Source organism: Doryrhamphus excisus, linkage group LG7, assembly GCF_037039965.1.
Source record: "Doryrhamphus excisus strain RoL-2023G ecotype Guam linkage group LG7, RoL_Dexc_Guam_v1.1, whole genome shotgun sequence".
Classification (NCBI taxonomy): domain Eukaryota; kingdom Metazoa; phylum Chordata; class Actinopteri; order Syngnathiformes; family Syngnathidae; genus Doryrhamphus; species Doryrhamphus excisus.
The window spans coordinates 17,442,500-17,454,046 of NC_136363.1; the positions used below are offsets into that span (position 1 = coordinate 17,442,500).

Sequence of the window (11,547 nt, forward strand, 5' to 3'; positions counted from 1 at the left end):
CTACTTCCTGTAGCATGCAGGAGGCTTGAGACAAACCCCGGGAAAAAAATAAAGATTTATAAGTGAGTGCGCTTCAGTTTAGCAGATAAGACCAAACACAAATAAGTTAGGAGGAAAGCCTAGCTGTAATATCTGCCCTTTATTTGAATGATTCATGGCTGCGGATTGAAGAAGGGGCTGATTGGTGTTTTCTTTTGGAAGAAGGTATTTTAGAACATTGACGGACAGTTTATTAAATTCAGCTGCTCTCAAGCCACTTTCCACCATTGCGCCTGTCCTCTAAAAAGATGACGGATTTGTACCCTGTCAACTGTCCTGATGACACGCGTTATCTAACTGTTATCTACGGCAATAACCTGGTATTCTCATCTCGATGGTTCTATCAGTTTTGTCATTTTAGGACTTTATTCCCATAATATTTCCACTTAATCCCCACAGTATTATTTCATATTATCTAAATATATCAATTATATAATTTTTCAAAAATTATAATAATATTTTTGTTTGTTTCTCATATTACAACTTCACTCAAATGCAGAAAAAAAATCTAAAAATGTATATAATTGAATATAAGGAAAAAGCCGAAGCAAACAAAAAATAAAAAATGAAATATATTTAAAAAAAAAAAATATATATATATATATACAGCAAAAATGGGAGAACTCTGCAGTTTTCCCTTCTACTTTTTTTCGTTGTTTGTAATATTTGTACAGCAAGTGTCCACATTAGATCCACATTTCACTGGTTCTTTCCCCTACCTTCATTCCTTGCTCCCTCGGCTTTATTCCTTCTGTCTGCTTTATTTATTGCAGTTACGGGAGTGTGGTGCAAAGTCATTACCTGCGCATATGTTCCTTTTTCAATAATCAATAAATAATTATTTTATTATTTCACAGGATGGTACAAGGGAAAGAAGGGGAAATGGGTTTTGTTCCATAAATCCATCACACATGACAAATGGCTACACTTGTCAAGTTGGCCGGGGAAGATGTTGGTGTATTACTGAACACTTCTTCCCCACCAGGTTGTAAATATGACATTTTTTTTGCCTCGTTGAGACTGTCAATTGGGGAGAAGACTGTAAATTTTGAGAGATTAATTAACCTCTTCCATCTACCATGCAGCCCTGCGTGTTTTTTATATATATAATACTGTGACCCCTGCGTGCTAAGAGGTCAGCAACCTGGCCGGCTCATTCCACAATGAGTTATTAACAGAATTTTTTGAATAGATGGAAAAATTGTAGCCGGGACATTTAGTGTCATAAAGGCCCGGTTGGCGAGGCGGCAGGGGGCCTCCAAGGGACAGGAGGCAATACCATTACAATCAAATCTGAGATGGAAGAGGGATTGAGCTGTCCATTCTGAATTTTTATATTGTTGGAGGGCCGAGAAGGAAATAGTACCTTTGTGGTGTGTATTAACCTCTAGCTTGGGAGGTGACAAGGAAACAAGTCGCCAGGAGAGGGAGAATGAGGAAGAAAAATATAATAAGTAAATAAAGTGGAAATGGTTGAAATATGGAGCAACTGTACGATGACAGCATCAGAAAAGCACATTTTATAGTTTTGCACGTTTTGTAGTTGCTTTGTATGTCATTGTACATATTACTGTTATATCTTGTTGCGTTCATAGATCATACTGTTTATAATTTACATACAATCTGCAATAGCCATACTCTAGTCACTTCATTGCAATACTGTACATATTACTGTTATTATATATTGTCACATCACTACTGTGCATACTGTTTATAATTGCAATAGCCATATTATAGTCATTTATATCCCTGTACATATCCTCACTGTATTATAGTCATAGCCTGTTATAGCTTGTACATAGATCTGTCCATTTTTCTACATTTACTTACTACTAAAGTACTTATAAAATTGCACTTCTGGTTGGATGCTAACTGCATTTTGTTGCCCTGTACCAGTGACATGAGCAATAACAATAAAGTTGAATCTAATCTAATCTAATTAGCAACACCACTACAGCTATGAACCCTACAGTGCTAATATAGAGTCACATTTTTTTTGCATGTTTGAGATATTGGTAATTTATTTTATTTGAACATGCATACAAGTTACAATGGAATACGTCACATAATTCAATCACAGTTGCACAAGTCCAAAAGATATACAAAGAAGCAGCGCTTCTGAATCCCTTTTCTGTCTGTTATAACACCCAAAAACGAGTTAATATGAGCTAGCTAACAATGCACATCTTGGAACACACCTATTTCGACTACAAAGCCGTCAAAAAATATATATCTTGCCGTATTTTTATTATTTAAAACATTACCAAAACGTCTTTCCAAGACGCATTGATTCTTTGAGACCTATTGATCGGAACCAACGCTACTTCCGTTACTAAGGTAAGACGACTCGCCCTTCCCCTCTTTTACAAACAAAACATTTACTTAGAATATACGTTTTCACAGGGATTAATGGAATAGCTGTATCTTCCAGCACACTCGTATTAACTTCTTTTCTCACATTATAATGCACAGAAAAGGGAAATAAATATACGTATATTCATGTTTCACATAAGGATTGTTAATGATTCATTCATTCATTTTCTACCGCTTTTTCCTCACAAAGGTCGCTGGGGATGCTGGAGCCTATCCCATCTGTCTTCGGGCGAGAGGCGGGGTACACCCTGGACTGGTCGCCAGCCAATCACAGGGCACATATAGACAAACAACCATTCACACTCACATTCATACCTATGGACAATTTGGAGTTGCCAATTAACCCCAATGCACCCCAATGAATGCGTTGCTCAGTTGCAATACAGTATGGGAAAACCTTTAAGGAGTTTATTTATTTTTTTATTCTTATTGGTACATGTTTGTATATTTGAGTGTGAAGTTGCTGTATGATGACTTTAGTGACTGTTATATTGTTATATACAATATTTTTATACACTATACTGTTATGTAAAATCACAGGGCACATATAGACAAACAACCATTCACACTCACATTCATACCTATGGACAATTTGGAGTCGCTAATTAACCTAGCATGTTTTTGGAATGTGGGAGGAAACCGTAGTACCCGGAGAAAACCCACTCATGCACAAGGAGAACATGCAAACTCCACACAGCGATGGCCGAGGGTGGAATTGAACCCTGGTCTCCTAGCTGTTAGGTCTCCACGCTAACCACTAGACCACCATGCAGCCCACAAATATGATTTAAAACATTACCCAAATTTTTTATGATTTAAAACATTTCAAAGGTGCATTGATTTTAGAGACCCACTGATCGGAACTAACGCTACTTCCGTTACCAAGGTAAGACGCCTCCTTCCCCGCAGGCAGAGAATAAAGTTGCTGTGTGCTAGGCAGATCACACAAAACATTTACTTACAATATACGCTCTCACTGTAATAGCTGTATCTTCCAGCACACTTGTATTAACTTGTTTTCTCACGTTATAATGCACAGAAAAGGGAAATAAATATATATCTATGTTTCACATAAGGATTGTTAATGATTCAAATAAATGAAATTACAAAAAAAATGCAGTTCCACTTTAAGGTCATGCCACAGCATAGCAATAGGATTCAGGTCAGGACTTGACTAGGCCACTACAAAGTCTTCATTTAGTTTTTTCTTCAATGGATGCTTTATTATTATATTTTATTTATACCTGAATACTTTGTGTTGTGCTGTTATTGTCACTATTGTCTTGTATACTGCATATATACATGTATTTACATGAGTGCCTTCATTATCATTTCATTGCAAAGTAATGTTTATGACACATTATAATGCGATATTCAAGCAATAAATAGCTTGAATACAAAAAAGAAGTGCGACAAATAACCTGCAAATCCTACTATCATGAAGGAAATGCTCGGATTTCTTTTTTGGAATGACGTAATCATACATATTCATCCCGCCCGCTCCATTCGACCAATAGCAGCAGAGTTCATAGGTCAACCCAAACCGGAAGTTGTTGGCTGGGTCTACCGGTGTAGCTAGCAGCTAACCTCCTGCTTGCGAAAGCCCCTCTTCGGGCTTTTTTTGTCCGGTTGTCATCGTCGAAGAGGAGCATGGAACTATATTATAAGCAGTAAATATGACGCTGGAGTCTTTAGAGGAATGTAATAAACCGAAATAGCACCAGAGGAGAAGTATAAACCTGCGTAAAGACACCCGGAAGTGTTGTAAAAGGTAACAGGCTTGCCGCATAATTATCGTAAAGCAGTGCAACACGCGTTAATGTCACATCGTGATTGTGCATTTTGTCATAAGATTGTATCGGGTCATCTAATGACAGCGTGTACAGCAGTGTATAAAAGCCGATTGTAGTCTTGCCAGTGTTAATAAAGTTAATATAAATAATCTGTAGTATAATAGATTAAAAACAAAAAATAAATAAAAACTAGGATGATATAAAGGTGCGTTGCAGCGTAAATAGTATAATCATAGTATCAATTTAGTCGAAACAAATGTGTGCAAGTATAAAATGACATTGATAATGGTTGTAAAGCTACCAGAAACACTTGATACAAAAATCACAACTGTTATGAATCACTTTTGTTGTGTTTGTATTCATACAGCCACCAGCCGACTCAATCACCATGAGTGCCAAATATGGCCTGGTGGGGTACGACAGTTCACGGAAGAACATTTCCATATCCATCCCATCATCCACAGAGGTGATGTCCCCTCATATAAAGTCCCTGGAGGAACTGCGGGTTCTAGGAATCAACCTCAGCAGCTTCGGCACCCCCACGCAGTTCTTCATTTGTGTGGCTGGGGTCTTAGCTTTTTATCTTGTGTATGGGTATTTTCAGGTATGAAAATGAAAGAGAAAGCATGCAAAAAATTATGACTGCACTATGAAGCTTTTTTTTGCCATCCCTTCAGGAGCTGATGTTTTCTGTGGAGGGTTTCAAACCCTTTGGTTGGTACCTCACTCTGGTCCAGTTTGGTCTCTACTCCATATTTGGACTTGTGGAGCTTCAGCTCACGCAAGACAAACGCAGAAGGTGCAACTAAATCTTATTATACACACAGCACAAACATTTTGGGGCAGCAGTGGATCAGGAGGTAGAGCAGGTCGTCCAGAAACCGGAAGATTGGCAGTTTGATCCTTGCTCCCTCCACTCGGGAACTCTGGTCGTTGTGACCCACTTTGCCTCTGGTGTGGCCCACACTGGTGTATGAATGCATATGAAGACTTGAGTGACATGAGACATGAGTGGTTAGCATGTTGGTCACACAGTCAGGAGATCGGGATGACCTGGGTTCGATTCTTTGTGGTTTGCATGTTCTCCCCATGCGTGCTCCGGCTTCCTCCCACATTCCAAAAACATGCTAGGTTAATTAGCGACTCCAAATTGTCCATAGGTATGAAAGTGAGTATGAATGGTTGTTTGTCTATATGTGCCCTGTGATTGTATATAACAGTATAGTGTATAAAAATATTGTATATAACAATATAACAGTCACTATAGTCATCATACAGCAACTTCACACTCAAATATACAAACATGTACCAATATGAATATAATAAAACAACTCCTTAAAAGTTTTCCCATACTGTATTGCATCTCGGCAACGCATTCATTGCGGTGCTGCAGTGACGTTAGCCCCTCTGTGGGCTCCTCAAATAAAGACACACATCATCAAAAGTATAAGATGCAGATGTATTTACTACACTAAAACGGTCTGAAAGTTCAATGAATGTTAAGGAATGTTTCCTCCCACATTCCAAAAACATGCTAGGTTAATTGGCAACTCCAAATTGTCCATAGGTATGAATGTGAGTGTGAATGGTTGTTTGTCTATATGTGTCCTGTGATTGGCTGGCAACCAGTCCAGGGTGTGCCCCGCTTCTCGTCCGAAGACAGCTGGTATAGGCTCCAGCATACCCCTTGACCCATCAGACTACCCAGACTAAAAATGCTATAAATTCTAATCCATTATTATTAAGATACAGTAAGCTTACTTTATGTTTTATTGTCCAGGATACCAGGAAAGACATATATGATCATCGCGTTTCTAACAGTGGCCACGATGGGCCTATCCAACACCTCTCTGGGCTACTTGAACTACCCGACACAGGTTATCTTCAAGTGCTGTAAACTCATTCCTGTCATGATTGGAGGAGTATTTATACAAGGTCAGTCATGACATATTGAATACAACACTAATGCTAAGGTCTAGACTTGTTTTTTAATACTTGAGTGTTTACCTTTGTTTGCTGTTTGGTGTTATCCTGTTTCAGGTAAACGCTATAACGTTGCCGACGTGTCTGCTGCTGTCTGCATGAGTCTCGGACTTATCTGGTTCACGCTCGCTGACAGCCAAGTAGCACCCTACTTTAACTTTACCGGTAATATATCTTTCAAGTGTATTTAAAAAATGCTGTTTGTAAGATTAATTTCACATGTCTGTTGATATGTGTCTTCAGGTGTTCTCCTCATCTCCCTGGCACTTTGTGCAGATGCCGCTATCGGAAACGTACAGGAGAAAGCCATGAAACTTCACAATGGATCCAATTCTGAAATGGTATTAAATCTTGTCACCTGTTAGAAAGCTACCATTTTGGCAAGCATGTGGGTGTCCAGAATAACTTCCTCTATAAGTACGACACACTTGCAGCCCCTCTAACTACTACACTACAGGTACTACCCAAAAAATTAGAATATCAAGTAAAACTTGTTTTATTTTTTAACCAACCAATTGTATTGAGCCATTACACGTCAATTAACATATCTCAAGCAGTTCCTTGTTTACTTTAAGATTAAGATTTTCAGCTTATTAAACCACAAATCCACAAACTCAGAAAATTAGAATACTGTGAAAGGCTTCAGATCTGCATGTCAAAAAAGTCAAATAGTAATCTGGCAAGTATTCAGTTTTGAATCTGATCTGAGATCCATGTCAGCTGCTGGTGTTGGTCCTCTGTGCTTCATGAAGTCAAACATAACCACAGCCATCTAAAGGACGTTTTAGAGCACTTCATGCTTGCTTCAACGGAACAGCTTTATGGAGATGCAGACATCATCTTCCAGCTTGGCACCTTCTCACACTGTACAAAGTCCTGATTCAACGACCATGGGACAGAAAATTGCAACAACAAAAAATTGAGTTGGGACGCTAACTCTACAGATTCCAGCCAATAATTTTTATTATATGTGTGTGTTCTACATTGATGAGGTGTTCAAGCACACTGCGTATTTCTGAATGCTAGTGGAATTTTATTTACATTTAATAAAATTTAATGAATGAATGAATGAAAACAAGTTTTACTTGATATTCAAATTTTTTGGGTAGTACCTGTACTTCCTCCACGTGCTGGCCACCTCCAACAAATTTCCCCCAAATTGCACATCCGCTTTAGGCGTATTTGTAATTACAATAAGAAAGACCAGAAATTCATGAAAACTAATTGAATGAATGAATCAGCATGACACATGTGCTGAAGTGAAAATATTGTTTTGCCATCATAATACATATGTTCACAGTACTGTGCAAAAGGCCTTTGTTATTTCAGTATATGCAATATATACATTTTATGTCAGAAAGTGCCAGTTAAGTTTCTCCTGTGCAAAGTTTTAATGTAAGTCCAATATACACCGTTTATGTACAAGTACATATATACACAAGGGTAGCCATCCACCAACAAAGCGATGCTATTTTTGTTGGGTGTTTTTTTTTGTCTATTATGATAATGCTGCATGTTTTTGCAGGTGCTGTACTCGTACTCCATCGGCTTCGTGTACATATTGACAGGGCTGCTGTGTGTGGGCGGACTGGGACCAGCAGTGGCTTTCTGCTCAGAGGTGAACTCCCACTGCTCTGAGTTTCCACGTAGTTATTCCAATGAACTATTATGAATCCGCTGTATTTTGTATTGTCATTGTACCATTATTTGTAGCATTGTTTCCCCCCTTCGTCTTGTAGCACCCTGTGACGACGTACGGTTATGCATTCTGCATGTCCGTAACAGGTTATTTCGGCATCTCCTTTGTGCTGGCTTTGATTAAGCTCTTTGGTGCCCTGGTTGCAGTCACAGGTCAGTTTGCCATCCTTTCTCAAAAATCAGTAATGATTTATTGTACGCAGCATTTCACCCTCTAAAGCCAAGCTTTTGTAGTTTTCTTGAAGTAAAAGGAAGCATAAAAATAAGTATCAAGCTTGTTTTTTTACTTTTTTTGCAGTGACCACAGGGCGGAAGGCCATGACTATTTTTCTTTCCTTCGTGTTCTTTACCAAGCCCTTCACTTTTCAGTAAGTACTGCCACTTTTGGACTTGTTTGTGTTTCAGTGTTCTTCTCCTGTTCAACTAAGTGACCACTGAACTCAGCTTTGACTCATAAAACTTGGATTTGCCTTCCCTGACCCTCATTTTCATATCCTCAGTCCATTTCTTGTACCTTGAGCCCTTCCGTTTGCTCTGTCTCCTTGTCTATGACTCTCTCGCTGGCTGTTACTCATCCTTGCTGTTGAAAAGGTCGCCTTTTTTCTGACTGCTAACACGACTCTTCTCACTCACACACTATACAAATGCTCTCAAACATAATGTGCAATAGATTTTACTTTTAGTACACTTTCATCTAAAACATTAGGTACACATGTCCAAATACGAGCTGCATCAAAAACAATTTCCAAAGATTTCCCTGTGGTTGGCATGCACGGTGAAAGGGAACGACAGGAAGTCTCAGTAATGAGAGCACTACACTGCTTAGTTATCACTGTCCATATTAAAGGATCAGATCCTTTCATATCTTCAAAAATACCGTCTATATCCTCGATGATGGCCAATGTGAGGGATTTTAATACCCTAATACCCTGATGCATTGCATTCTACCACTACAGGCGTGTAGCTAGTTCTTTATGTTTTGGTATATTATTAATAATTTGATATGTTGGAAAAACGAGGACTTTCTGTAAATACAAAAAAAAAATTGTGTATACAGTAAGACAAAATTACATCTTCATCAAATGACTTTTTTTTTCTAAATTACCGTATTTTCCGGACTATAAGTCACACTTTTTTTCATAGGTTGGCTATTCCTGCGACTTATAAATGAAAAAACTGTTTATATTACGTTAACACTGGACACCTTTTCTGTTCATGATTATTTTTTGTGCTGAATAACCATTGTGTTGGCATATCTTACAACTATTCAGCCTGTTCAATATTCTTTTATTGATAGAACTTGCCTTCCAAGAGGACGTAATGTCTGTTTTGGTCAAGTAGTTTAAATAAATTACCCGCAAAAAATGCGACTTATACTCCACAGTGCGACTTATGTATGTTTTTTTTCTACCTAATTATGCATTTTTGCCCTTGTGCGACTTATAGTCCAGAAAATACGGTAGGTTACCTTTTAGGGATATTTGTATTATTTTAATGGGGGATAAAACAATAGTACTCCATTGCTCCAAACTAACTTTTTATTTTATTTTTTATTTATTTACTCTGAGCACAGTGGCCCGCCTCTTAAAAATCTATGCGTGCAAGTAAAAAAATGTACTGACTTTAACACTTCCTCTCATTTTAACTCTTACTGATAAAATCTATGAACTAAATAAATACTATTAACTCCTCTTTTCACACACATCGACCCACCATCCTTCTTCTATGGTGTTTGTTTCTTTCTCTTTAGGAGTTGATGTCAGTTGTCAAACATCAAACACATAATGTCGTTTTTGCAAAATCTCATTTGCGCAAAACTATCAACTACTGGGCTGAAATGTATTTCTCAATAATAATAATAATCAATAAAAAAAACAACAATAATAATGCCCTGACATTTCTAAATCGTCAAAACAAAACCCTACTTTTAAATGCTTAGTTTAAAAAAGGCAGTCGGGAATTCTGGGTACAATATTCCAATAATGTGTCACCCCCTCCAATTCCACCCCCACCCCAAACCCTCCCTCACTCAGGTACATCTGGGGCAGCCTTCTGGTGCTCTTTGGCATCTTCTTGAATGTTTACAGTAAAAACCGAGACAAAATGAAGCTTCCCTCCATCAAGGACTTCAAGAGAATGCTGCTGACCGGGAAGAAAGGCCAGTTTTTCTCTCAGAGTATCTGAGAGGGAATCCATCACATGACTGAACTAGGACAGCAGACCTCTAGTAAAACCGAAGGATTATGTTGCTAAAAGAAGGGCTGAATGGCAATGAAGCTAGTTTTTGGAACACGTACCGAAACATTCCCAACATGGACGACAACAGTGAAGACTCCGGAAAGGGAAGCGAGCGCCTTAGCTAACCAAAATCGCACCGTTTTGCACTGGAAATTAAACTACATTCTATAAGGATTCCTTAAAAGGCTAATGAGCTGCCGCAAGGAATCTGCACTGGATGGTTTCACCCAATGTGGACATTTTGGAGAACTGTTGCGCTCAGCTGCCACAATCTACTCAAATCATATGTATTTGGATGAAGGTAAACAACATTCTTTTTTTACAATAAAACAAACTAAATGTGTTTTATTATACAAATATATGTATTATTTTATAGGTCTAATACCAAACACTATTGCCACTTTTAACCTCCTCTTGTGTTAGGGTCGGCACCGACTCGTTTTGCATAAAAAGAATCACATAACATTTGTTTATTGAATTAAGACTTTTTGACTTTGTCAGGAAACTCTATTTCAACAAAATAAAACAAAAAAAAATTTTTTTTACTACATTTTAAAATGATCTTGTTGAAATTATGACCACTGTATTGTTAGGGTCGGTTATAATAATATGACTATAAAGCCACAACTGAACACAATTTTGAGCCACAACTGAAATAAGTGTACAATTAGCCAACACAATGACAACCAGCTCCTCTTCTCATTATGTAAGCTTCAGGGGATTCTCATTTTGACCGTTTTTCCAGTATACGTGTGAGGTGAATTCACTCATTTGAGTGGCTGATTTCACATTTATAATTTTGGATCATGGAAAGAATGAATGGAAAGAATGGCAAGAAGTACAGTGAACCAAGATCTGGACCTGTTCTGCTTTTTGATTTCAGTTTATACTAAAGTTCTGTTGCTGAAAACAATAACTTTTTCTACCTTTTTTTGACATTAATATATATGGGTCAAAATTGACCCGAACACCATAGATGTTTCTTTAGTGATTAATACTAAAATGAGAAAATAAATAAAACTAATTAATTTCCCTCAGTAATAGCCAGGTAACAAAAAAACCTTTAATTTTTTAATATGATTCTTTTGAGGTTCATTACACCATTTTTGGAAATTGAAATGGAGGGGTATAGTGACAGAAAAAAGGCCTCCATGCCCACACCAAAAGTATTAAAACCAATATTTTCATGGATGAGGAAGCCTAAGAAGGTAACCAAGACATGAGAAGCAAATTTGATGGTAACTTATTATTTTTAGTGTATTTTAATACATGGGTCGAAACCGACCCGGTAACATAAGAGATGATACCGGAAATCTAACACAAGAGGAAGGTTAAGTGTAAACGATGAAACCGACCGACAATACTGTGTGTGTGTGTGTGTGGTAGTCTTACTGACTTAGTCATTTGGTACGTCATCAAATGT

General features: G+C 37.8%; 1 protein-coding gene across 1 annotated transcript; it reads left to right on the forward strand.

The window, feature by feature from the left end:
• Window positions 1-3,942: 3,942 nt before the first annotated feature.
• Window positions 3,943-10,735, forward strand: slc35b3 (solute carrier family 35 member B3). Its single transcript, XM_058060019.2, has 10 exons — window positions 3,943-4,183; window positions 4,573-4,809; window positions 4,883-5,004; window positions 5,986-6,140; window positions 6,246-6,353; window positions 6,432-6,529; window positions 7,714-7,806; window positions 7,928-8,039; window positions 8,185-8,254; window positions 9,920-10,735. Exons 2-10 carry the CDS (start codon window positions 4,594-4,596, stop codon window positions 10,068-10,070), a joined length of 1,125 nt encoding a protein of 374 aa, XP_057916002.2. The 5' UTR covers window positions 3,943-4,183; window positions 4,573-4,593; the 3' UTR covers window positions 10,071-10,735.
• The last annotated feature ends 812 nt before the right edge of the window (window positions 10,736-11,547 follow it).

Bases quoted from the DNA above. Each gene is read 5' to 3' on its own strand.
- slc35b3 (XM_058060019.2), top strand. From the start codon at position 4,594: ATGAGTGCCAAATATGGCCTGGTGGGGTACGACAGTTCACGGAAGAAC. The intron at 6,354-6,431 runs GTAATATATCTT...ATGTGTCTTCAG, and splicing joins ACCCTACTTTAACTTTACCG to GTGTTCTCCTCATCTCCCTG. The intron at 6,530-7,713 runs GTATTAAATCTT...ATGTTTTTGCAG, and splicing joins ATGGATCCAATTCTGAAATG to GTGCTGTACTCGTACTCCAT.